This window comes from Salvelinus alpinus, chromosome 28, assembly GCF_045679555.1.
Source record: "Salvelinus alpinus chromosome 28, SLU_Salpinus.1, whole genome shotgun sequence".
NCBI classification, from domain to species: domain Eukaryota; kingdom Metazoa; phylum Chordata; class Actinopteri; order Salmoniformes; family Salmonidae; genus Salvelinus; species Salvelinus alpinus.
The window spans coordinates 33,442,391-33,470,172 of NC_092113.1; the positions used below are offsets into that span (position 1 = coordinate 33,442,391).

A 27,782-nucleotide genomic window follows, 5' to 3' on the forward strand; every position below is an offset into this window, starting at 1 on the left:
AGTATGAACAGGATGTTTGATAAAACTAATTCCCATGACAGACCAAAATATGGACAGGAATATGATATTAGGTTCTATTGACAACCATTTGTTCCTCAAAGCTCATGAAATACCAGGATTGACCCCAAAGTACTTAAATCAGTGGTATAATCCTTTCCAATATTATAGTACCAGCAACATACATTTATTGGTATACACACCCTATATCAAAATGAAAAACAAATAGAATGCATCTTTACCTCTGAAAAGATGGAGATCCCAATGTTGAGACAGCATGCAGAACAAGGGAAAGGGGGATACCTAGTCAGTTCAACTGAAATGTGTCTACCACATTTAACCCAACCCCACTGAATCAGAGGTGCCGGGGTCTGCCATAATTGACATCGTCTTCGGCGCTCAGGGAACAGTGGGTTAATTGCCTTGCTTAGGGGCAGAACAAGGGAATATCAGAACATGTCCTGTTTCAAAGAGCCTAGTTCCAAGTGTTAGCCTAATAACCATTATATAATGCACATCCAACCTATTCTTGCCTTGTTCGATCAAAATTAAAACCAATTCTGAAAATAAATATGGGGAGATAGTTAACTATTCCAGTGCCAATAAAAGGGAAAATAGATGGCTACAACTCAAAGGACAGTGTTTTGCTCTACTTTCCTTTGAGTTCTGCATCTCAGAGAAACTGAAAGTACCACTGAAGATGTTGCTGAAAAATGACTACACCCCCAATGAGAAAACATATGTTTATATACAAATTAAAACAGATCCATCAGTAGTGTATAATAAAACAGGATTTTCATTGCCACCGTTTTGCCTCGTTTGCTCAGTGTATTGGCCACTAGCACTACCCCCAGGTGAAATGAGGCCATTTTGTTAGAATGAACATGTGAAAGCCGGTAGTTATCGAGGTTGGAGCTACCCCAGCTAACTTATCACATGCAGAATTAAAAAGATGTTATATATCATCTGACTGGCTGAGACATTGGCTTCCTCATCACATCAAATATCAGTGTATTCATCAAAATATGAAATAATACAACTATTAACAAATAAATAAAACCCTTAAAACATCCCTGCCAGATTTAAAACATTCAAATAAAAATAAAAAACTGGACCAAATGTAAAATTGGATACATGTAGGAGTCACGTACAAGGAGGAGTGAGTCACAGACTGAGTGCAACATGTTTTCTTGTGGAGTATTCAAGTAGCAGAATGCACACTACATCGGTTTAAATAAAAACACAATGTTAAATGACCAATGGGAAATGTTGTCCAATAAACTACATGCTATTCCAGGCTTCTGAAAGCAGTATAGGAATGGCTGCAGTCTACTCTCCTGATATTGGGACATGCCTGTAGAAGTGCCTTATATGGTAGGTTGGTTTCATCCTGAAACAGACGGTGGGGGACAAAAACAGTGCTTGTGCTACTCTCCCACATGCAAAAGCAAAACATTGCCATGAAAACAAACAAGTTATAACACAATATTCTAACTTAAAAATGTGGGCATGAAGTCACATCAATGAGTTTTCAGGATGTAGCGAGTCCGTTGAAGGGAAATCTTGTTTTTCTTAAGATGTATTTTTTTTTTTAAATTTTCAAACAAAATTCCTGTCACTGTACAATAGTAATAATTCCTGCCTCAGAACACAAAACAAACTGAACAGGGCAGTTTGTATTGATAATGGTAGTATTAACAGCTGTAGTGTTGTAGTGAGGTGAAAAGGGAAGGAGAGGAGGGTGGGTTAACATGGTGAAGGAGAACAAAGGGAGGAGGAGAGAAGGGGCAGAAGGGAATTTCAGTAGTTTTGGATAAAAAGTTGAGGTAGGCCTTGTCACAACTTGGAGAGTGGCTTTTAAACTGGCAGGATTTGGTCTCAGTCCTTTCTTTCCCTGTGTAGTGTCAGTCCTCTGTAGCCTGGTCCCAAATGGCACTCTAGTGCATATATAGTGCACTACTTTTGACCAGAGCTCTATAGGCCTTGGTCAAAAGTAGTGCACTACACTGGGAATAGGGCGCCCTTTGGGACACAATTCATGTCTTCTGTAGTTGTGAGTCTCCAGCGAGCTACATGGCTCTGCCGTCCGTCCCACACCGAGCTTACATCTTGATGTCCTCTTCGACACTGAGCTGAGCCAGGGTCTTCTTGATGCGTAGAGCTGTGAGGCGGGCTGCGCCGTTAGAGTACCAGCACTCCCTCATGATCTTACCCATCACACGCAGAGACTGGAGGAGAAGAGTGAGAGGGTTCCATTCGGTCAACACGCAATCAACCAACTACACACAAAGGAAATGTCTAACGATTTGCCTTGTATGAATAAAGTACAATAAAAATTAAGATTTTTTGTTTCCACCATATCTACATTTAAACGCTCAGTCAAATGCAATAACTTAAGTCAACAAACACAATGTTTCTGTCCAGCGGTGTTTGTATATGTGCTCTCTCATTACCTCGTAGCTCTGCCACCAGTTGGGTACGTTAGGCCTCAGCCTCTGGTCACACACTACTTTCCTCATCTCATCTATGGAAGGGTCAGAGGGCACCAGGTCAAAGTAGGGGAGCTGGTACTCTTCATGGATACCTATAGGGGGGCAGAGGAGCAGCCAGGTCACTCATGAACACATATCAGAACATCTGTTCATATTAATGTGGTTCCTGAGAAGTTACAGGGTGTTTGAAGGGATCGGTTTGAGCAAGCTGTGGCGCAGAATCCCTAATGTTAACTCATAATGACTAGTTATTATTTGGGGCACAAGGTGATTTGTAGATCAGTGAGTCTATGCAGTTTGTCATTTAATCAATCTCAAGCGCGTACAAACCTTCTCCAGGCGTTGTGAGATTTGATCATCTGTGCAACACGACTCCAAGAAAGACTTGAAACCCAGTCAGTGTCTTACCTCCAGTGTTGCAGCGGCGTGCGATCTCCCAGTACACCAGCCCCAGGGCGTAGATATCAGCACACTTAAATGAGTCAAAGTGTTTCATGTTGATGGTCTCTTCCAGGACCTCTGGAGCCATATACCTGGAACAGACAGGATTGAATTAAAGTTACTTTTAAAACCAATTTAAAAATTGAAAAGAAGTGTGTGTGTGTGAGATATGTGATGGGGCAACCAGTGGTCTCAGTACCTCTTGGTGCCAACGCGCTGGTTAGGGGCGATGTCTATAGTATCAGAGATGGACTCGTGGCGTACTGCCAGCCCCAGGTCAGCGATGGCACACATGCCATTCTTCTTCACCAGAATGTTCTTAGACTTCAGATCCCGGTGGGCGATGCCGGGCTTACCTAGAGAGGAACACACACACCGAGTTGGAATACTGGAATGGAGGGAGCACACAATATTGCAACCAGGTCAATTAATGTCTGTACTGTCTATTTTGTTAAAGGTTTGTAATGTCTACTACTATGTAAACAGTCAAGTATTTTGTCTGTAATGTATTTTTAGTTGTGTGTTGGACGCCAGGAAGATTAGCTGTCGTCAAGGCATCAGCTAATGAGAATCCTTATAAAATTCAAAAGGTAGGGCAATCGGTGCAAGCTATGGCCATGGTGAGGGGTGTAACATGCAAAGTGATGAAAAACTATTAAAACCAGCAACAACAAAAAAAGATCTGGAATCCCTTATATTTACATATAGCAGTTCTGGCTCGGACAAGGCTAACTTCCTTACTAAATCAGTTAAAAATATCTGGAATATTTTAACAAGAGAGGAGCTGGCTAAACCACCAATCGTTCTGGTTACCTGGGCCACGTTCAGTTGCCAAACATTGCAGATAGAAATGGCATGAATAGAGCCGACATGATTCCTTGTTCTACATGTCAGAGGAATGTTTGTTGTACGTAACATATTTCTATCTGAATGTTCCAAAACTGCTGAACGCGCCCTAGTCTATGAATGTAAACACGTATGGGCTGAGTGAACGTGTATGGTCCGTATAATTCATCTCCCCGCTGTGCTAACCCTGCGTTCCAAGTATCTCCATGTGCAGGTGAGCCAGGCCGCTGGCAGCAGACAAGGACAGTTTGATCATGCCCTCGATGGTCACAGAGTAGTGGTTCAGGTAGTCAAACAGAGAGCCGTGCTCGTGGTAGTCTGACACCAGCCACAGCTGAGTCCATGTGCCGTTATCTGGAGAGGGAGAGAAGACAGAGACAGAAGGGAGGGAGAGAGGAGAATTCTACAGTCAATAAAAAACTACAGCCAGTAGGTGCCCTATTTTGAAATGCACCTACATAACATCAGAGATACAATGCCTTCAGAAAGTACTCAGGCCTCAATTTTTTCCACAATATATACACACATATATACAGTGGGGAGAACAAGTATTTGATACACTGACAATTTTGCAGGTTTTCCTACTTACAAAGCATGTAGAGGTCTGTAATTTTTATCATAGGTACACTTCAACTGTGAGAGAAGGAATCTAAAACAAAAATCCAGAAAATCACATTGTATGATTTTTAAGTAATTAATTTGCATTTTATTGCATGACATAAGTATTTGATACATCAGAAAAGCAGAACTGAATATTTGGTACAGAAACCTTAGTTTGCAATTACAGAGATCATATGTTTCCTGTAGTTCTTGACCAGGTTTGCACACACTGCAGCAGGGATTTTGGCCCACTCCTCCATACAGACCTTCTCCAGATCCTTCAGGTTTCGGGGCTGTCGCTGGGCAATACGGACTTTCGGCTCCCTCCAAAGATTTTCTATTGGGTTCAGGTCTGGAGACTGGCTAGGCCACTCCAGGACCTTGAGATGCTTCTTACGGAGCCACTCCTTAGTTGCCCTGGCTGTGTGTTTCGGGTCGTTGTCATGCTGGAAGACCCAGCCACGACCCATCTTCAATGCTCTTACTGAGGGAAGGAGGTTGTTGGTCAAGATCTCGCGATACATGGCCCCATCCATCCTCCCCTCAATACGGTGCAGTCGTCCTGTCCCCTTTGCAGAAAAGCATCCCCAAAGAATGATGTTTCCACCTCCATGGTTCACGGTTGGGATGGTGTTCTTGGGGTTGTACTCATCCTTCTATTCCTCCAAACACGGCGAGTGGAGTTTAGAGCAAAAAGCTCTATTTTTGTCTCATCAGACCACATGACCTTCTCCCATTCCTCCTCTGGATCATCCAGATGGTCATTGGCAAACTTCAGACGGGCCTGGACATGCGCTGGCTTGAGCAGGGGGACCTTGCGTGCGCTGCAGGATTTTAATCCATGACGGCGTAGTGTGTTACTAATGGTTTTCTTTGAGACTGTGGTCCCAGCTCTCTTCAGGTCATTGACCAGGTCCTGCCGTGTAGTTCTGGGCTGATCCCTCACATTCCTCATGATCATTGATGCCCCACGAGGTGAGATCTTGCATGGAGCCCCAGACCGAGGGTGATTGACCGTCATCTTGAACTTCTTCCATTTTCTAATAATTGTGCCAACAGTTGTTGCCTTCTCACCAAGCTGCTTGGCTATTGTCCTGTAGCCCATCCCAGCCTTGTACAGGTCTACAATTTATCCCTGATGTCCTTACACAGCTCTCTGGTCTTGGCCATTGTGGAGAGGTTGGAGTCTGTTTGATTGAGTGTGTGGACAGGTGTCTTTTATACAGGTAACGAGTTCAAACAGGTGCAGTTAATACAGGTAATGAGTGGAGAACAGGAGGGCTTCTTAAAGAAAAACTAACAGGTCTGTGAGAGCCGGAATTCTTACTGGTTGGTAGGTGATCAAATACTTATGTCATGCAATAAAATGCAAATTAATTACTTAAAAATCATACAATGTGATTTTCTGGATTTTTGTTTTAGATTCCGTCTCTCACAGTTGAAGTGTACCTATGATAAAAATGACAGACCTCTACATGCTTTGTAAGTAGGAAAACCTGCAAAATCGGCAGTGTATCAAATACTTGTTCTCCCCACTGTATGTATTTTTTGTATTGTTTTAAGATGCACATTTACTGAGGAGTGGCTCCTGTCTGGCAACTCTACCATAAAGGCCTGATTGATGGAGTGTTGTTGCAGAGATGGTTGTCCTTCTGGAAGGTTCTCCCATCTCCATAAAGGATCTCTGGAGCTCTGTCAGAGTGACCATTGGGTTCTTGGTCACCTCCCTGACCAAGGCCCTTCTCTCCTGATTGCTCAGTTTGGCCGGGCGGCCAGCTCTAGGAAGAGTCTTGGTGGTTTCAAACTTCTTCCATTTAAGAATGGAGGCCACTGTGTTCTTGCGGAACTTCAATGCTGCAGAAATGTTTTGGTACCCTTCCCCAGATCTGTGCCTCGACACAGTCCTGTCTTGGAGCTCTACGGACAATTCCTTGGTTTTTGCTCTGACATGTCCTGTGAACTGTGGGACCTTAATATAGACAGGTGTGTGCCACCAAATCATGTCCAATCAATTTAATTTACCACAGGTGGACTCCAATCAAGCAGTAGAAACATCAAGGATGATCAATGGAAAACGGATGCACCGGAGCTCAATATCAAGTCTCATAGCAAAGGGTCTGAATACTTATGTAAATAAGGCATCTGGTTTTATTTTTCTGAAAACATATACTTATTTGTTTGAAACCTGAACGTCTTGCTTCAGATGAGGCAAGTCATACCTCGCTTCAAATTTAAATCCAACCATAGAGGCAATTATTTTATAATGATTTCCATATACCATTGAAACCAGTAGCCTATTTCTTTCATGTTCTCTTGGTTTTCAAATCAACTTTCTTTCATTGTCCATTCGCCAAAGGCACAATCCTAGTCATATTAGTAACCCATGCTAGTTGTTGCATCTTCAGATCTCCCATCTTTCTAGATTTCTAACGGATATTTTCATCTCCGTCACATGAAACTGCTCGCAGGTGCGGTGCCCTTTTGACAGCGTTATCCCACTAATTGCATTATGGAACAAACATTTGCGCGTAGCCTACTGCTTTGTGCACATTGCTGCGCTTATAATGTGAGGAACTAATAGTTTACTGGTTGTATGAATGTGGGATCTATCATCCCACAACAGTTCCAGAGTCTATTTGGAACAGGCTATTTCTTTCATGCAGAGAACAACAAGCTGACCAATAGAATAGGTACACTTTTCTACTATGGGGGATATTAGATTGACATAGGCTAGCGATGTTGCTGTTCATTACTCGTCTTGCTGGCTGAGGAAAAGTAAACAATTATCCTAACATCTTCAAAGTGAGCATCGGAATTTCGTAAGAATCATTGAAAGTCATTGAAAATAAGAATTTGTTCCTAACTGACTTGCCTAGTTAAATAAAGGTAAAATAAAAAATTAAAGAAAATCAGGTTACACATGCAATGCATATGGGTCCAGTACATTTCTAAAATGTCTTGTAAATAAATGCTGCTGGTCAAACGCCCAGCGCTACAACGGAAACCCTGCCCTATTGTGTGTGTGTGGTGAGAGAACGCTCACCTTTATTGTCTGCGGCGATGAATCCCAGAATGTTCTCGTGTCGCAGCATGACGGTCTGGTAGATCTCAGCCTCTCTGAACCACGAGCGCTCCTCCCGGGAAGAGAAGATCTTCACCGCCACGTCTCCTCCACGCCACTTCCCCCGCCACACCTCTCCAAAGCGGCCTTTCCCTATGATCTCCTGCAAAACAATGGTCCTGGCTACGGTACGCTGCACAAACAGGGGCAGGCCTGCAGCGGGAAGCAGAGAGAAGAGCAAATAGTGTACTCTTGGCTGATGCCATTTGGCTTTTACCTAAATACAAACTTGTATGCATCTACTATATTCCTTATGGAAAAGGCTAAAGGATATTCTTAACATTGAACAGCAACACCTAGTGTAATATACCCTCTGCTTGCAGGAGAGGGTAGAGGATACTGCTCAAAAATAAGCATGCTTTGCAGTTCCATATCTAGAACCTTTTATTCAAACAGTGTAGGCTCAGTCTACTCACCAGAACCAGACCCGGAAGTGGACATGTCATAGATGAGATCCTGCAGGGTCTTGTCCTTGGCCAGGTAGAGGTGTTCACAGGAGGGGTCCTCCACCTCCAGCCTCTGCCTGTGGCTGTACCAGAAGAGAGATTTATTGTCTCTATGGTGAGAACTTGAAATGCACCTTCTGGTCATCTCAACCCACCCAGATCTGATACCAGCAGCCCTCCAGTTGCCAGGTCAGTTCCCACCCAGGGCTTGAACTAGCAACCTTCCAGCTACTGGCCCACCTCTCTAACCTCTAGGCTACCTGATGGACCATCTGTAGGGCCCTCCCATCACGCAGTGCCAACTCACCTGTAGGGCCCTCCCATCACGCAGTGCCAACTCACCTGTAGGGCCCTCCCATCACGCAGTGCCAACCAACCTCTAGGGCTCTCCCATCACGCAGTGCCAACCAACCTGTAGGGCCCTCCCATCACGCAGTGCCAACTCACCTGTAGGCCCTCTGGTGGTGTTGGAACAGGAACACTCCCACCAGCAGCAGCATGCACAGAAGGAAGACTGGCCCTGCGATCACAGCCACAAGCTCCACCGGCCCCCAGGGGCCACCAGAGCTCACTGGGACTGGAGAGGGAGACATTGAGAACAGGGCAGTGGTATTACCATCTTTCCGGTTTAAACTAAACACAAAGGGTGCATCTCAATAGTCCAAAGTGGCTTCCTCTCATCACCTCTCCCTTAAATGCACTGAAATGAAAGCATTGGAGGGGTAAAAGCAACATGGTGAATGTCTACACGGGGGTGGCCTTCACCAGTCCTGTTCTCTCAAATAACTGCAGATAAAGGAGACGATGACAGGAAGTTATTCTGGTGGAATGCACATGCAATACACGGCTGGTGTAACTTCAGCGTTACTCACGCGAGGGGACCTTGAGGTCAACGCTGTTGCAGAAGTCAGTGTAGCAGCAGTGCGTGTTGAGCAGTCCCTCAGCACTCAGACAGTAGAAAGGTTGGCCAGGGGGCACAAGGCTGTCTCTGGTAATACAGATCCTTACATGCTGCTCATGCCCCTGGATGAAGGACGTGGAGGCCATGCAGGCCCCGTCCGTCTCACACTCATAACCAGACTTCACACAGTTGGTGCAGTTACACCGCAGGGCTGGGGAAAAGAGAGAGGAGGTTAGAAAAACTGCCAATTGATAAAGATTTGTTATTTGGTCAGTAAAAACAAATTGTGATCGGGATTGCGAAGTCAGACATTTCCGTTGTGGTCTGAGGAGCATCATGAGAGCTTGAATCAGAGACCAAGATAACAGACATGGAGAGAGCTTCAGAAATTTCCATAACAGAATGAGATGAACTGTCATTGATGGCCTTGAGCAATAAACCTACAGTCCTGTCCGTAAGCGGAAAACAATTGACTTACTGCAGTGACCACATTTTTTCCAGCAGAGGGCATCCTAAACCAACTAAGAAAAACATGCATACATTCCATCTAAATGGACTACCCAGGACAGTCCCAATCAGAATAGACTCAACACACCCAGTGGAGTGGGGTTCGTGCAGACAGCCCTGGCTGAAACCAGATCCACCACTGCAGATGAACCCAAAACACACAGGAGAGGAAGGGAGAGGACACTGTCCTGGGAGCTTACAATGTAGAATTTTAGCAACCAGGAAATGACAGCGCGATTTCTACATTGGCCGCATGACCCAATTTCCACTATTATAAGACAGCAAAAAATAGATGCCAGCCCGGTAGGAGAAATAAATAAAAAGGTGAATATCACAGCCAATCACAACACATCCCTACAGGTAGGGATGGGCGATATGGCCTAAACATAAAAAAAAAATGTTTAAACTTATTGTTGAGATACAATACATGACCATAAGTATGTGAACGCCTGCTCGGCCAACATCTCATTCCAAAACCTTTTCCCTCATGCAACACGACATCTCCTTCGAAAAGAGCTGATCAGGCTGTTGATCGTGGCCTGTTGTCCCACTCTTCAATGGCTGTGCGAAATTGCTTGAAACTGGAACAGTGTCGTACACGTCGATCCAGAGCACCCCAAACATGCTTAATGGGTGACATGTCTGGTGAGTATGCAGGCCATGGAAGAACAGACATTTTCAGCTTCCAGGAATTGTGTACAGATCCTTGTGACATGGGGCCGTGCATTGTCATGCTGAAACATGAGGTGATGGTGGTGGATGAATTGCACAACAACGGGCCTCAGGATCTCATCATGGTATCTCTGTGCATTCAAATTGCCATCGATAAAATGCAATTGTGTTCGTTGTCCTTGGTTTATGCCTGCCCATACCATAACCCCACCACCACGGGGCACTCTGTTCACAACATTGACATCATCAAACCCCTCGCCCACACAACGCCATACACGTTGTCTGCCTTCTGCCCGGTACAGTTGAAATCACAATTCATCCGTGAAGAACACGAGAGACGGTGACCATTTGCCGACAGAAGTCAGTTACGACGCCAAACTGCAGTCAGGTCAAGACTCTGGTGAGGACGAGCATGCAGATGAGTTTCTTTAAGACGGTTTCTGACAGTTTGTGCAGAAATTATTGGGTTGTGCAAACCCACAGTTTCATCTGCTGTCTGGTCTCAGAACATCCCGCAGGTGAAGAAGCCGGATGTGGAGGTCCTGGGCTGGCGTGGTTACACGTGGTCTGTGGTTGAGGCCGGTTGGACGTACTGCCAAATTCTCGAAAACAATGTTGGAGGCGGCTTATAGTAGAGAAATGAACAGTCAATTCTCTGGCAACAGCTCTGGTGGATATTCCTGCAGTTAGCATGCCAATTACACACTCCCTCAAAATAACAAGTGTTTTGTGCGTATGGAACATTTCTGGTATGTTTTATTTCGACTCATGAAACATGGGACCAACACTTTACCTTACTCACTCACCACATGCTATTGAGTAGCTCGCTAATCTTTATATTTCAAGTTTAGCCAACTTGGATCTATTTGTTAGGTAAAACAGATGAATTGTTATGAACACCCCCTTCTGTCCATCTCCAATGGTTTTAACAGCATGCATTCCTAGCCTGTGCACTTTGTTCAGATGTTGAAATCAAGTAGCCTACCTTTTTCTCAGAATGAGAACGAGTTGCCAATTCCTTATACAACTACGCTTTATGCTTATTGCCCATTTCTAAAACAGACTAGACAAGCTAGTATAACAGTCTGACTAAACTGCTGCTAGTGGTACATGGTACCACACTGTGCGTGCGACAGACTGGGCAATCATTTTCCAGATTCAATGTTCATCGATACTCCTCTTTTAGTAGTGCCTGCTCTGCGCACAATATGAGGAGTTGAGACAAACCGGGTATCGTTATAAAGGTTAACCTCTATTACAGTAAAACAAATGTTGATGTCTTTCGGTGTCCATATGACCGATTCTGTTGGACCAAACCTCAAATGCAAATAGCAAGTTGAAACCGCTCGTCAGAGAGGAAGAAGTGATCTCATCTTTGATGTGAGTGGCAGGGGGAGGGGCTTGGTGTGTGGGGTGTCAATCTACCATGTAGGTTCTTAACTCTGGGCAACATGGGCCTGGGAGGCTCACAGGGATATTGGTATCCACAGTACTCTACCAATTATACATATTTTTTGTTCAGATGTTGAAATCAAGTGGCCTACCTTTTTCTCAGAATGAGAACAAGTTGCCAATTCCTTATAAAACATCTGAACAAAACCTTTAACGCCAACCTTTTATTCCAAAACATATTTTTCTTTTTTTACTTACATAAATACAGTACTATGCAGAAATCGCCTCACCATTTCCTGGTTGCAAAAATTCAAATAGTTCGCCTAATTTCAGTTTGTTACAAAACAAGCTAGTGTAGAGAATCATTGTACCATCTAAACCTCTGCAATATATTTTCCTTAACCAAAAACATTGTTTGAAGCTGGTGTACAAAACCAAAATGTAAGAACGGGAAACATAGAAATATAGAGCACAGAACAGATCTACCGTTTCTTAAAATTGCTTTCAATTAAGATGACAGAACTTACATTTCTGGGCCTTTAAAGTGTTATTTCCCAGTGCCCGAGGGACCTGGTTCACCCGGCCATGCACAGCCGAAGTCACAGTAACACTCCTTGTTGTGTATTCTTTTTATCTCACTTGAGTTGTGTTCCGATTATGAGGAGGTCCCTGATGAATTTGCTGTTACAAAAGGGCTCCCTGGTCCCAAAACGTTTGAGAGCTGCTGCCCTTGAGTCATGAATTTCATAGTAAATTGGAGCGCAGTTAGGCTACTGCTTTCAATACTAGTAGAAAAATTGGCAAAAATGTAGTTACATGGTCCGACATTGACAGTATATTACAGACCGTAGTAGGGGGTTCTTCAGTCACATTAGTTACCTTGTCAATTAGGGACAGACGTCAGACCTGAAATTTTAAGTGTGACCACTAATTGCAGTCTCAGACAGTCTGGCCTCTCACAGACCTGTGGACATGATCACTGCTCTCACAGGAGTAGTGTAGAGTATTCCTCATCACTCGGAACAACTAGTTCCACCTGTCTGGGTCCTTGGCAGTTTATTTCCTCAAGCATGTTAGTTGGGCCTACTCTTAGTTGGAGTTCAGAATGCACACCTGGAATATGATGATTAGGTGGGCATTCATATTACAAATGGATTTCAAATACTAGGCCTGTCCTGAGCTCTGTCAAAATTAAAAGGAAGCACTGGTTGTGGCAACAACATTTTATTAATTCCTTCCTTCACTGTGTTACGTTCCAAATGGCACCCTATTCCGTATTTAGTGTGATACTGGGGCTCTGGTCAAAAGGAGTGCACTACATAGGGAATAGTGTGCCATTTGGGACCGTATATGTCTGTCTGGCCGGAACACAGCAGGAATGATAGGAACTTCACACTTTCTTGCAGCCAAAACAGCTCCATCTATCCAGCGTTCAAGTCTTATTGTTTTTAAGTCAAAGTCTAGACTGGCTTTTAATGACTGAATGTCACAGCTGCTTGCTCTAGCTAGCTGTAGACCTCACAGCTGGGGGGATGCATAAGCCCCTGCCCCCCACCACCACCCTTATTGTCTCCTCCCATCATATCAGTTCTCCACAGAAGAGAACATTTTCAGACAATCTTTATAGGACATTAGAAGTTTGCATCAAAAATAGATTTATTGTTCAAAACCAACACGTTTCATCAAATGCCGTCGTCATGGTATTTGATCTGTAATCTCTATCCCCAGAGCACAAGGTCTGGTGAGTGTGTGACCCACCCGCCACGCCGGCTGCCCCTCCCCCATTCACCCTCTCCATGCTCTTTGTTGGGCACAGGGCCAGTGCAGTCGCTCCTCGTTTCCCTCTAATCTCAGCACAAAGGACCAGTGTAAGGACACCAATTATGTGGACTGGATACAAGAGCAGAGTTCACCCAACCAACTCAAACACCACACTGTGCCTGACTGTCCTTCCCACGGGCCATTCATATTTAGATATTAGGCCTACTCAATTCTGTTTCAAAAAGTCAAGGAAATTAAATCATGAACAAAAATGTTGTTCTCTGACGGCTCTCTTTATTTTGGGCACTGATGGGTCGTGGTAGTTCCCCCGCCCCTCATTCTCAGTTTGAGTACGTTGGTACATCAGTCATTTTTTCTTTCTTCAAATCTATGTTCAAGTGTAGTATGTTTCCATCTAGGTTTTTTAATTGAGCTTGGAGAAATTGTGATCTTTTCACACTTGTACAGCTGTTGTGCAGCTCAAGGTCCAGATCAGATCCAAAGCCATAATAACCATAAGGACTAACTGGCCACAACCCAAGGCTCTGGTAGGCCACAGACCACACAGTGACCAGTCAATAACTACTTCTAGGAACGGCTGCTGTGCTGTGTTCAGCCATGTTGGTTTTCCTTCCTCAGTTGCTGGGGTACTGGTTTTCTGTCTATGTACCCAGAAAGCACTATCACCTCTATTGCCCAGCTCACAGACAAGATAGAGGTGTGTTTGAATACATTCAAACACACTGAAAATATGTTCAAGATTGATCTGACCTCTAAGGAATGGCCACATTGACATTCTCTGATGTCTTCAAGAAGACTTCTGTTCTCCAGTCATCATAAGGCTAGAGGGAGTCTGTAGCATAGCAGACTCTCCTTGTACCTCTCTCTTAGTTCAAGGCTGATCCCCTCTGTTATGGACACCTTCCCTGAGGCTTTGAAAACTTCTGTAAACTGTGTGTGTTGTCTGGGCCAATCGCCAGGCTATAGAATGTCTGCAGCAGCCTCTCTGCCTGCGTCTTTCTCCCTGTCATATGTAGCTAAACCATGTTCTCTATACAGCTTCAGATTAGACTGGCTTGTTTTTCTTCCTTTGTCAGAGCCTGCTGCTTCACCGCTGTGTAATCTGCAGGAAATGTGTGTGAACTTTATTGAACATGAACACGCTCCACTAGGAGTTACTTACTGGCATTTTCCCGGTCAGACCGACATACTGCTGATGAGATGTAGCAAGACATCATAGACTCACTCCACTTAAAAAAAAAAACACTGTTCCAACAACACACATGCAAATGTGAGCACACACCCACACATTTAAAAACACACACACCCACACAGCAGCTGTTGAACTGTGGGAATCGCTCCCAGGACTTGGGTGGGGTGGTTTGGCCACTTGCATGTCACTGTCACTCATCATGATGGTGCAATGTGTGTGTGTGTGTGTGTGTGTGTGTGTGTGAATGCGTAAACCTGGGAAGTGGGTTGAGTAAGACCGAGGGGAGAGGGAATAGTGTAACAAACTCAGAGAAAGATTAATGGATACCAAGGAGAGATGTGGTGGTTAACCTTTTTATGCAGGTTTTATGTAAATTCTGTTGCTGTTGAAAGTCCAAACCTAGAGGTAGTCCTAAAGCGTGTACTGACATGGCTTGCCAGTGAGTTGGATAGACAGACTAGTGCTAACAGGAGAGAGCTCAAGGCCTGTTTGAAAAGCCTCCAGAACAGGGAAAGGATTAGCAGAAAGCTTCAGAGTAAATCCCCCTTTTTTCTCCATCCGGAAGACGTTGGGGTCTGTCTTTAGTAGGTACCAAGCCTGAATCCATCCAGTCCCCTCAGGGTTGGAATGCATTCTAAAGCCACAGTGATTGGGCAGCTATTGTAGCCAGGTTAAAAACAGTATGAACCCTGTATTCACCATTGAGCACAGCGTTTAGTCTGGTTTAACCAGGCTACTGCGCCATTGTCCTTGGATCAGTTCTTAAGCTGCCACTCTTCACTGGCACCCCAGTCTGTTCCTCCCCTAACTGACTGGGGATCAGTGTGTTGTCCCCATCTGTGAATACCGGTCCTGCTGATATAGCGTAACAAATCTAAAGAAAGTATTTTTCATTCATATCGGAATCAGATTACTTCCTGGGCTGCAGCAACCAAACAGGCTCCTTATCTAGTTCCATGTCTTTGTAAGAGTTGAGTCTGTCAGATTGGAATATCGGTCTTAATTTGAATGTTTTAGTGCAATATTACATATGCCTGTATCGCAAGAAGCAAGTATATTTTTTATTTTTATGAGCGTCTTTTTAACACCCGCCTGTTCTCGCGGCGTCTTCTTGGTCTCCTTCTGCGGTGACACGGCACCTGCCCCTTTACGCCCCACACACCAAGCCCCTCCCCCTGCCACTCACATCAAAGATGAGATCACTTCTTCCTCTCTGACGAGCGGTTTCAACTTGCTATTTGCATTTGAGGTTTGGTCCAACAGAATCGGTCATATGGACACCGAAAGACATTGCAACATTTGTTTTACTGTAATAGAGGTTAACCTTTATAACGATACCCGGTTTGTCTCAACTCCTCATATTGTGCGCAGAGCAGGCACTACTAAAAGAGGAGTATCGATGAACATTGAATCTGGAAAATGATTGCCCAGTCTGTCGCACGCACAGTGTGGTACCATGTACCACTAGCAGCAGTTTAGTCAGACTGTTATACTAGCTTTCTAGTCTGTTTTAGAAAAATGGGCAATAAGCATAAAGCGTAGTTGTATAAGGAATTGGCAACTCGTTCTCATTCTGAGAAGTAAGGTAGGCCACTTGATTTCAACATCTGAACAAAAAAATATGTATAATTGGTAGAGTACTGTGGATACCAATATCCCTGTGAGCCTCCCAGGCCCATGTTGCCCAGAGTTAAGAATATACAGTTTACATACACCTTAGCCAAATACATTTAAACTCAGTTTCACAATTCCTGACATTAAATCCAAGTACAAATTCCCTGTCTTTAGGTCAGTTAGGATCACCACTTTATTTTAAGAATGTGAAATGTCAGAATAGAGATTTATTTCAGCTTTTATTTATTTCATCACATTCCAAGTGGGTCAGAAGTTTACATACACTCTATTAGTATTTGGTAGCACTGCCTTAAAATTACTTAACTTAAATGTTTTGGGGAGCCTTCCACAATAAGTTGGGTGAATTTTGTCCCATTCCTCCTGACAGAGCTAGTGTAACTGAGTCAGGTTTGTTGGCCTCCTTGCTGTCCTTAAGCCATTTTGCCACAACCTTGGAAGTATGCTTGGGGTCATTGTCCATTTGGAAGACCCATTTGCGACCAAGCTTTAACTTCCTGACTGATGTCTTGAGATGTTGCTTCAATATATCCACATAATTTTCCTCTCTCATGATGCCATCTATTTTGTGAAGTGCACCAGTCCCTCTTGCAGCAACGCAACCCCACAACATGATGCTGCCACCCCCATGCTTCACGGTTGGGATGGTGTTCTTCGGCTTGCAAGCACTCCCCTTTTTCCCTCCAAACATAACGATGGTCATTATGGCCAAAGAGTTCTATTTTTGTTTCATCAGACCAGAGGACACTTCCCCAAAAAGTACGATCTTTGCCCCCATGTGCAGTTGCAAACCGTAGTCTGGCTTTATGGCGGTTTTGGAGCAGTGGCTTCTTCCTTGCCGAGCGGCCTTTCAGGTTATGTCGATATAGGACTCGTTTAACTGTGGATACACATACTTTTGTACCCGTTTCCTCCAACATCTTCACAAGGTCCTTTGCTGTTGTTCTGGGATTGATTTGCACTTTTCGCACCAAAGTATGTTTATCTCTAGGAGACAGAACGCATCTCCTTCCTGAGCGGTATGACGACTGCGTGGTCCCATGGTGTTTATACTTGCGTACTATTGTTTGTACAGATGAACGTGGTACCTTCAGGCGTTTGGAAATTGCTCCCAAGGATGAACCAGACATGTAGAGGTCTACAATTTTTTTTCTGAGGTCTTGGCTGATTTCTTTTGATTTTTTCATGATATCAAGCAAAGAGGCACTGAGTTTGAAGGTAGGCCTTGAAATACATCCACAGGTATACCTGCAATTGACTGAAATAGTGTCAATTAGCCTATCAGAAGCTTCTAAAGCCATGACATCATTTTCTGGAATTTTCCAAGCTGTTTAAAGGCACAGTCAACTTAGTGTATGTAAACTTCTGACCCACTGGAATTGTGATACAGTGAAATATAAGTGAAATAATCTGTCTGAACAATTGTTGGAAAAATGACTTGTGTCATGCACAAAGTAGATGTCCTAACCGACTTTCCACAAATTTCTTATTAACAAACTATAGTTTTGGCGTGGTTGAAAAACGAGTTTTAATGACTCCAACCTAAATGTATGTAAACTTCCGACTTCAACTGTACATGGTAGATGAATAATAGGACATTGTATTACACACTTTAAAACGTATTCCACAAATCCTTTGGCCGAAAGTCATTGAATATGTTGTTAGTAATAATCATTTAAAAAAATAATGAAATGCAGTACCTCCACGGACCAGACCCCACTCTGAGAACCCCTGGACCCCAATAATTTGTTTCCTAAATAGCTTCTGAAGTTGTATAATTATATTCATTCATGGAAAATCCCCAGCCCCCCAATTTACTGAAAGGTTTGTTTTGGAGATGAGGTTTTCATCCAACAGCAACAATACCATAGCGATCATGTCCATGGGTCAATGAGAGGCCAGAATGTCTGCAGCTGTAATTAGCCATCCAGAGCGTTCTCGGTTGACGGAGGTCATTAGAGGGGGCCGGGTAATTAAAGGGGAAAGCTACACTCATCCCCAGCAGACCCAGGCTACAACATTCACCACACAGAGAGAAGAAGAGGTTATTAGCCAGGTTGTTAAAGGGATAGTTCTGGATTTTGGCAATAAAGCCCGACCTGCTGGCGGCTCCAGAGACGGGCTCCAACCACCACCAACTGTATATGTGCACGCAGGAAAATAGGTCATGCTGCAGGCAGCACATAGAGAAGGAAAATAACTGATAATTGATCACATGGTGTAAGAATGAATGCAACGAATTGATTGAGTTTTATTGATGGACAGCCTTGTAGAACCAAAACACAGCCTGCCTCCGATCAACAAACATGGAAGGCTCAAGCATTCCGACAAGAGCCGTTCACAATCTAGTCCGGTTGCAGCTACAACTAGACCTTGTTTCAAAAAGGTATCAACAACTAGATTTACATCCAACTGGCAACAGATTCACATGCAAATTTATTTTAAAAATCTGTATAAAAACAATATGTTTTGACTTGTTGCAAATTAAAAGGCTATACGTGATGAAGTTGTGCACAAAATGGGTTTCCATCGCATTTTCAACTCTACTGATGGTTCTCTCACAAACAAATGTAGGGTTATATGGTTGTGTGACGACTCTGGTATTGGCATGTGAGCTCTAGCCAACAGACTGCAGATAAGTATAGAGCGCACATGTTGCCTACATCAGATTATTATGGACAAAAGTCCGATTTTTTCTCTCTCAAAGCGTCAATAATCATGTCACCAGAACAAGACCCTCAATATTTTATTGGATAGGAGCATCAAGCTCATCACTGTGCATTTTCACCACAACTTATTTCATCTGTAGCATAATAAACTGCATACTTTCCTGACGAGTCATAGTGGGAGGACCACACATCATGTCATTACGTGACTCAAAGTTTACTTCAATATGTTATATCAATATTTGCGCATAGTCACGTTTCCACCGACATTTCTCGCGTAATTCATTTTACCTACACAAAAACATCCCACCTTGTCTAGTGTATTTTGTTTTGTCGACATTTGGAAAGTTTAATGAAAAATTCTGTTTCCATCAGGCCATTTTATATCCCACATGTACTTTACCCACATAGAGGTTGGATGGAACCTGGTTAATAAATAACCATATTTGTATGCATAACAGTCTTCAATGGAAGCACCAATAAGCCCCCTGTGGTGAATGAGAAGCTTGTAGAATCATGATTCTTTAGGCAATGCTCTAGGCATTACTGAATCAAACGAACGAAATTAGTAGAAAGATCTGTTCTTTTCACTGAACGAGTTGAAAAAAAAAAAAAAAGCCATTAAAAAGAGTCCAACTTCACATCACTTGTGACTCCCAGGCAGCTCTGTTCCTGTACATTCCCCTGACTCTGATCTGGTAGACAGGCATGCACATGTTGGAATCTGACTTGATGCGCTCCTTTTCATTTCCACAACATCATTAGGACATGAAACAGCACCACACCAGCACCTGTAGGGATAGTTCAGCAGCACACAGAATCATACTCTGTTTACAGTTCAGCCAAGGAAAAGGGGTATTTTCTTGTCTTTATTAAGTCATCTCTGATTACATGAGATCTGATTCTGAACACGCGAGGCAACGACAGGCAGTGGCTACAAGAGCAGTAGCCGTGGCTGCATAATACAGCAGCAATGCAGCAGGCTAGTTAGAGCTATTAAACCACAGAGCTTCCTTTACCGACAAGGAAACAGAACCCAGACTAGATATATGCCTATAGGTTACTGGCAGAGGGGGCAGAGGAAGGAAGCATAAGTGGGACGACAGATAAAAGTCTGATGGGACAGCCAGGTCCAATATAGGATTTGTGAATGTGACACAGGAGATAGAGAAAGCAACAGAAAGAGAGTAAAAGGGGACCGAGAGAGATGAAGAGGAAGACGGCAGAGAGAGACAGGAGAGAGGAAGAGAAAGACATCAGACCTGAGGCTGAATGGACCTGACAACAGACCCCAGTTCTAGACCTGGATGCTCTTCTGGTTAACCAATAGATCTTTATAGATTGGCTAGGCCTTCTAAGGCAATAAATTCACCTTATTAGCGTAAAATAAATATATTATAGGCTATGCAGAGCTGTGGTCGGGTCCATTTGGGACTAGGCGATATATCTAATCATTATTATGAGCATGTGTCTTTTTGGTCTCGTCTCCTTAACTCATTCTGTGCGCTGTCTGCTTAGCTCCTTCCCACTCGTACACACAGACACCAAGTCCCTCCCCATGCCACTCATAACAACAAAGATGAAAGATAACTGTTGTCAGAGGAAAAGTTTCAACTCACTATTTACATTTGAAGTTTGGTCCAACAGAATCGGTTGATTCTCCTAACGATACATTTTCATGACTCAATTGCCAACATTTAGAACAGAGAAGAGCCTACTTGGCAACTCGTGCTCATTCTAAGTAATAAGCATCACCTTATCCAGGTAGCCCACTTGATTTCAACATCTAAACAAAGTGAACAGGCTGTTGTTTAAGCAGTTGGAGACAGACAGGAGGGTGTATTCATAACAGTTCAACTGTTCTACCTTGTTAACAGACAAATAGATCCAAGTTGGCTAGACTTTAAATATACAAACTAGCTGGCTACTCGCTAGCGGTGGGCTTGTGCTTGTGAAACTGTTTGAAACCTGTGTTAATGTTCTATAAAGACTGCTACCAGACGTTGTTCATTATTAGTGGATGTGCATGGTTCTGGTTTTCCATTTCCATTTTCATAGACTTGAAAGCCAGATCGGTGATTGAAAAAAAAGCAGGTTAAACTATTTTGATAAAATAATGTAATTATAGGTTGGTCTTATGGTTGTTGAAGGCTTATATTTAGCCTAGGTATACTTTTATAAGCCCTGAACTCATTAGATTATTCCTGACTGTTTGAAAAGCAGTGTATTGACCTTTAATTGTGCACCAAAGCTTAGAAGAAAAAAAAAAAAAAATCGATAGATACACAAAAATAAGTTACGTCACAAAGGCATGTAGGCCTCATGATGACTAAGCTAATGACTAGTAAGTTCAATTGATGCCATCAACAGGAGACGAAGCTGGCGTCCTGTGAGCCATGACGATCCTGTGAGTAAATTAATACAGTCACAGACCAGACCCCCAGGGCCTACAGTAGCCCAACAACTTTTTGTTTTTAACCGCACTAGCTAGGCTACTTCTGGGTCCATCTGGTTTCAGCTTTGCCATGGCATAATCCATTATGTGGTGTGAAACTGTGGCTCCAGAGCCGCGTGGGCCCCTCTTCATAAAGCAGCCCCAGCCCAGCTGGACAAGCCCAGTCTGTCTGCTTGGCCTGAGAAACCAACCTCCTCCGCTCTCACTGGTACTAGAGGACTACATTACGCTGGAGTGTGACATTTGGCTAACCCAGTCAAATGGTCAACTCATGTACATCCCAGCCAGTCCTAGATATAGTTTCGCATAGAGTTTCAACCCTGTAGTCTAGGCTGCTTTCACCACCCATCTCACTTCAACACTGTCCACTTGAAAATACTAAAATGTGAGCAATCACAGTGCATCATGTCCTTATCTAAAAACCATCCAGACAAGGGAGGAATGCAATGTTGCTCTCTGATTCTTGGAAGTTGAATGAGTCACTTAATTTAGTTATGTTAACAGGTGGCAGCAGACTTGAGGTTATTGACATTGGCAGATATGGGTAACTTTCTCAGTCTCTCCATTTTAAACTGTTTTTGTGAGTGGCAAGTTGCAACGGGGAGATTTTATATTTATCAGGATCCCCCTTAGCCGACGCCAATGGCGACAGCTAGTCAGTTACACATTCACACAACAACTAGGTCACATGGGAAAGGGGGATACCTAGTCAGTTACACATTCACACAACAACTAGGTCACATGGGAAAGGGGGATACCTAGTCAGTTACACATTCACACAACAACTAGGTCACATGGGAAAGGGGGATACCTAGTCAGTTACACATTCACACAACAACTAGGTCACATGGGAAAGGGGGATACCTAGTCAGTTACACATTCACACAACAACTAGGTCACATGGGAAAGGGGGATACCTAGTCAGTTACACATTCACACAACAACTAGGTCACATGGGAAAGGGGGATACCTAGTCAGTTACACATTCACACAACAACTAGGTCACATGGGAAAGGGCGATACCTAGTCAGTTACACATTCACACAACAACTAGGTCACATGGGAAAGGGCGATACCTAGTCAGTTACACATTCACACAACAACTAGGTCACATGGGAAAGGGCGATACCTAGTCAGTTACACATTCACACAACTAGGTCACATGGGAAAGGGGGATACCTAGTCAGTTACACATTCACACAACTAGGTCACATGGGAAAGGGGGATACCTAGTCAGTTACACATTCACACAACAACTAGGTCACATGGGAAAGGGGGATACCTAGTCAGTTACACATTCACACAACAACTAGGTCACATGGGAAAGGGGGATACCTAGTCAGTTACACATTCACACAACAACTAGGTCACATGGGAAAGGGCGACAGCTAGTCAGTTACACATTCACACAACAACTAGGTCACATGGGAAAGGGGGATACCTAGTCAGTTACACATTCACACAACAACTAGGTCACATGGGAAAGGGGGATACCTAGTCAGTTACACATTCACACAACAACTAGGTCACATGGGAAAGGGGGATACCTAGTCAGTTACACATTCACACAACAACTAGGTCACATGGGAAAGGGGGATACCTAGTCAGTTACACATTCACACAACAACTAGGTCACATGGGAAAGGGGGATACCTAGTCAGTTACACATTCACACAACAACTAGGTCACATGGGAAAGGGGGATACCTAGTCAGTTACACATTCACACAACAACTAGGTCACATGGGAAAGGGCGATACCTAGTCAGTTACACATTCACACAACAACTAGGTCACATGGGAAAGGGCGATACCTAGTCAGTTACACATTCACACAACAACTAGGTCACATGGGAAAGGGCGATACCTAGTCAGTTACACATTCACACAACAACTAGGTCACATGGGAAAGGGGGATACCTAGTCAGTTACACATTCACACAACAACTAGGTCACATGGGAAAGGGCGACAGCTAGTCAGTTACACATTCACACAACAACTAGGTCACATGGGAAAGGGGGATACCTAGTCAGTTACACATTCACACAACAACTAGGTCACATGGGAAAGGGGGATACCTAGTCAGTTACACACTCACACAACAACTAGGTCACATGGGAAAGGGGGATACCTAGTCAGTTACACATTCACACAACAACTAGGTCACATGGGAAAGGGCGACAGCTAGTCAGTTACACATTCACACAACAACTAGGTCACATGGGAAAGGGCGACAGCTAGTCAGTTACACATTCACACAACAACTAGGTCACATGGGAAAGGGCGACAGCTAGTCAGTTACACATTCACACAACAACTAGGTCACATGGGAAAGGGGGATACCTAGTCAGTTACACATTCACACAACAACTAGGTCACATGGGAAAGGGCGACAGCTAGTCAGTTACACATTCACACAACAACTAGGTCACATGGGAAAGGGGGATACCTAGTCAGTTACACATTCACACAACAACTAGGTCACATGGGAAAGGGGGATACCTAGTCAGTTACACATTCACACAACAACTAGGTCACATGGGAAAGGGGGATACCTAGTCAGTTACACATTCACACAACAACTAGGTCACATGGGAAAGGGGGATACCTAGTCAGTTACACATTCACACAACAACTAGGTCACATGGGAAAGGGGGATACCTAGTCAGTTACACATTCACACAACAACTAGGTCACATGGGAAAGGGGGATACCTAGTCAGTTACACATTCACACAACAACTAGGTCACATGGGAAAGGGGGATACCTAGTCAGTTTTACAACTGAATGCATACAACTGAAATGCATCTTTGGGATTTAACCCAACTGAATCCGAGAGATGCGGGGGCCTGCCATAATCGCCATCCATGTCCTCGGGGCCCGGGAAACAGTGGGTTAATTGCGTTGCTCAGGGGAGAACAGATTGTCAGGTCAGGGATTCGATCCAGCAACCTTTCGGTTACTGGCCCAACGCTCTAAACACTAGGCTACTTGCCGCTCAGTGGAGAGGCGTTGTGCATTGAGGTATTGCTTTATTTGTTTTGTGAAACCAGGTTTGCTGTTCACTTGCGCTATATAAGATGGAAGGTTCCACGCACTCATGGCTCTGTATAATACTGTATGTTTCCTTGAATTTGTTCTGGACCTGGGGACTGTGAAAAGACCACTGGTGGCATGTCTGGTGGGGTAAGTGTGTGTAAGTTGACTATGCAAACAATTTGGAATTTCCAACACAATGTTCCGTATAAAAACAAGAAGTGAAACAGTCAGTCTCGCCTCAACTCTTAACCAAGACTGGCACGCCTAGTATTAATATTAGCCCTCCAATTACAATGAAGGGCAAGACGTGTCGCTTTGTTCTGGGCCAGCTGCAGCTTAACTAGGTATTTCTTTGCAGCACTGGACCGCATGAATGGACAATAATCAAGATAAAACTAGAGCCCGCAGGACTTACTTTGTGGAGTCAAAAAGCATATCTTTACTACGGACACACCTCTCCCCATCTTTACAACCATTGAATTTATATGTTTTGACCATGACAGTTTACAATCTAAGGTAACACAAAGTAATTTATTCTCCTCAACTTGGTCAACAGCCACACCATTCATTACCAGATTCAGACGAGGTCCAGAACTGAATAAATTATTTGTACCAAATACATTGCTCATAGTTTTAGAGATGTTCAGGACCAGTTTATTACTGACCACCCATTTCAAAACAGACTGCAACTCTTTGTTAAGGGTTTCAGTGACTTCATTAGCTCTGGTTGCTGATGCATGTATGGTTGAGTCATCAGCATACATGGACACACATGCTTTGTTTAATGCCAGTGGCAGGTCATTGGTAAAAATAGGAAAGAGTAGAGGGCCTAGAGAGCTGCCTTGCAGTACACCACACTTTACATGTTTGACATTAGAGAAGCTTCCATTGAAAAAAAACCTCCTGAGTTCTATTATATAGATTGCCATATCGTGGATTCAGAGCTGAAGTTGAAAAGCCATAACACAGGTTCTCAACAACAGGTCATGGTCAATAATGTCAAAGGCTGCACTGATATCTAACAGTACAGCTCACACAATTTGGCTTCCCTCCAGGCCTGAGGACAAAGATTTTCCTCTAGGCTCAAATTAAAGACATGACAGATAGGAGTGGCTATAGAGTCAGCTACCATCGTCAGTAACTTTACATCTAAGTTGTCAATGCCAGGAGGTTTGTTATAATTGATCAATAATCACTTCTCCACCTCTACCACACTAACGTTACAAAATTCAAATGTTTTTTTATTTTATCCCTTTTTCGTGATATCCAATTATGATCTTGTCTCATCGCTGCAACTCCAACGGGCTCGAGAGAGGCGAAGGTCGAGTGATGCGTCATCCGAAATAAGACACGCCAAACAGCACTTCTTAACACCCGCCCGCTTAACCCGGAAGCCAGCCGCACCAATGTGTCGGAGGAAACACCGTTCAACTGACAATCATAGAAAGCCTGCAGGCTCCCACCCCACCACAAGGAGTCGCTAGAGCATGAGGGCCAGCATGAGGGCCCCCCCCCCCCCGGCCAAACCTTCCCCTAACCCGGACGACGCTGGGCCAATTGTGCACCACCCTATTGGACTCCAGGTCGCAGGCCGGTTGTGAAACAGCCTTGGAACTAACCTGGGTCTGTAGTGACGCCTCAAGCACTGTGATGCAGTGCCTTAGGCTGCTGCCCCACGCGGGAGGCCACAAAGTTCAAACTTGCAATGTCTTATATTGTCCATATAGAGAACAAAGTATCACACAGAGGAAAATAACTACACACTCCCAGCCCTTCTCTACAATGCCTCAAGTGGAACAATAATGTTCAAATGATTTTGAATCTGAAATAAACTTTTAAACAGTTTTAAAAAAAGTGACAAATCTGGCTTTTTCAGTAAGTTTAACACAACCAGGCGGTGTAACCAACAACACAAACAAGTCTAGCTAGTAGCTATATAGACTAAAGACACCATATGCCAAATTCAAATCAATATTAATTAATTTATAATGCCTTGGATCTGGTCATCAGCTTCTCTGAGCAGAAGGGCGCTGTGGGAGGGGGGGGGGGGGGGCATAGCAGGAGTCTGTAAAGACCCCCATTCGCCACATTTCCATCACAAAGAACCCAGACTTCAACTTCGACATCTGTCTGGGTCGGCTGAATGGACGGCTGGTGTCGCACCACTGCCAGTTTACACTTGGCTAGCGTAGTGGTGGTCACAAAACACATTTTTTACTCCGGAGATTAACAATTTATTTACTTCTTATGTATAATTTTTTTTTTTTTTATAGCACCCCCTCTGAGGAATAAATAGTCTGGATTCCTGTATCCAGTTCTTGGTTAAAGGATATACATTATTTCAGTTGAGATAGCTATTAGAGACACATACAATCACAAAAACCTCTAAACGCGTGACTATGAGTCTTTCACTTTCTTGTTATATGCGGAAGAGCGCCCCCCCTTCCACATCTAGCCTATTCTAATCACGAGCCGCCAGTCGATTGTTTAGTAAACACAAACGCATAACACCGCCGCTCACAGATAACTGTAGCGTTAACGTCAACAGAAACGCGTGGCTTCATTTCAAGACAAACATGAAGCAATGTTGAAATGCACAGACTACATTGTTAGCCTGGTCCCTTTGTGCACACCTGATTAGCAAACTAGCCAAGCAGCTACAGTAGCTCGAAACAGACGCAAACATGTTTTGTTAGCTAACGTTTCGTTAGCGAGCTACATCGACTCACTCACACGCTAATCACATTTTCTATTTATATAATCAGCTAAGCAAACCAGATGCATGGATTACAGAAATAGACGTGCCATGTTTCACCGGCTGTGTTATTCAACGAGTTTAGCAAGTAGTACTAGCTATAAGGTGTTTGCGGTTTACAAATTCTAGACAGGCAGCGCCATGATGATCGACAGGCGATGCCAGCCAAGCCATTCTCCTTCTCATCAAACAAACAAAACATACACGAAGACAAAAGCCAAAGGGGCCACACGTAACCATTTCACTTACCATCACCGATGGCTACTAACCCAAACAGGGTCAGTAACGTGAGAATGATTTGTTTTAAAGCCATTTCGTCAGCATTCCCATCGCATTCGGAGTGTGGTATTGTAAACACCACCGTCAGACCTAAACACACCACAAACCATACAGCCACCGCCAGACAGACAGACAACCAGCCAGGCGAAGTCTTCTTCTTTGGGTTTTATGGAGAACTACAAGCAAAAAGGTGTATTGTCGCCTCCAAACGTGTGGGATGAAAATAAAATACAAAAAGCCAGGCGAAGTGATGCAGACAGCGTAGTTAATTAAATGGGTGTGCGGTTTTCGGTTTTAAAGGGGTGCGCTCTTTCTGGTTCCAGCCCCTTTCTTATGGTAGACGCGACGCTAGAACGATAGGATTGTCTGTGATGCAAATGAATATTCTGACTGCACTGAATTAATTTTGATCATTTCTACACGATTTAACATTTCGCGGTATAGGATTCAGATATATTACCTGACTGGACTATTTGTCACATAATGTATCAGGGCATTTACTGTATCTTTTAGTAGTATTTTAGGTTATTTGCCCTCATGATGAAAAAGCCACTGTGAAAAAAAATAA

At 43.7% G+C, this 27,782-nt stretch overlaps 1 protein-coding gene across 1 annotated transcript; it reads right to left on the reverse strand.

Annotated features, from left to right (window-relative positions):
- Nucleotides 1-726: 726 nt before the first annotated feature.
- LOC139558011 (activin receptor type-1B-like) lies at nucleotides 727-27,519 on the reverse strand. Its single transcript, XM_071373388.1, has 10 exons — nucleotides 27,185-27,519; nucleotides 8,816-9,055; nucleotides 8,391-8,520; nucleotides 7,914-8,026; nucleotides 7,420-7,650; nucleotides 3,963-4,130; nucleotides 3,130-3,286; nucleotides 2,898-3,022; nucleotides 2,451-2,581; nucleotides 727-2,225 (listed from the first exon to the last, which is right to left on the reverse strand). The coding sequence occupies exons 1-10, from the start codon at nucleotides 27,246-27,248 to the stop codon at nucleotides 2,100-2,102; spliced, it is 1,485 nt and encodes a 494-aa protein (XP_071229489.1). The 5' UTR covers nucleotides 27,249-27,519; the 3' UTR covers nucleotides 727-2,099.
- Between the last annotated feature and the right edge of the window lie 263 nt (nucleotides 27,520-27,782).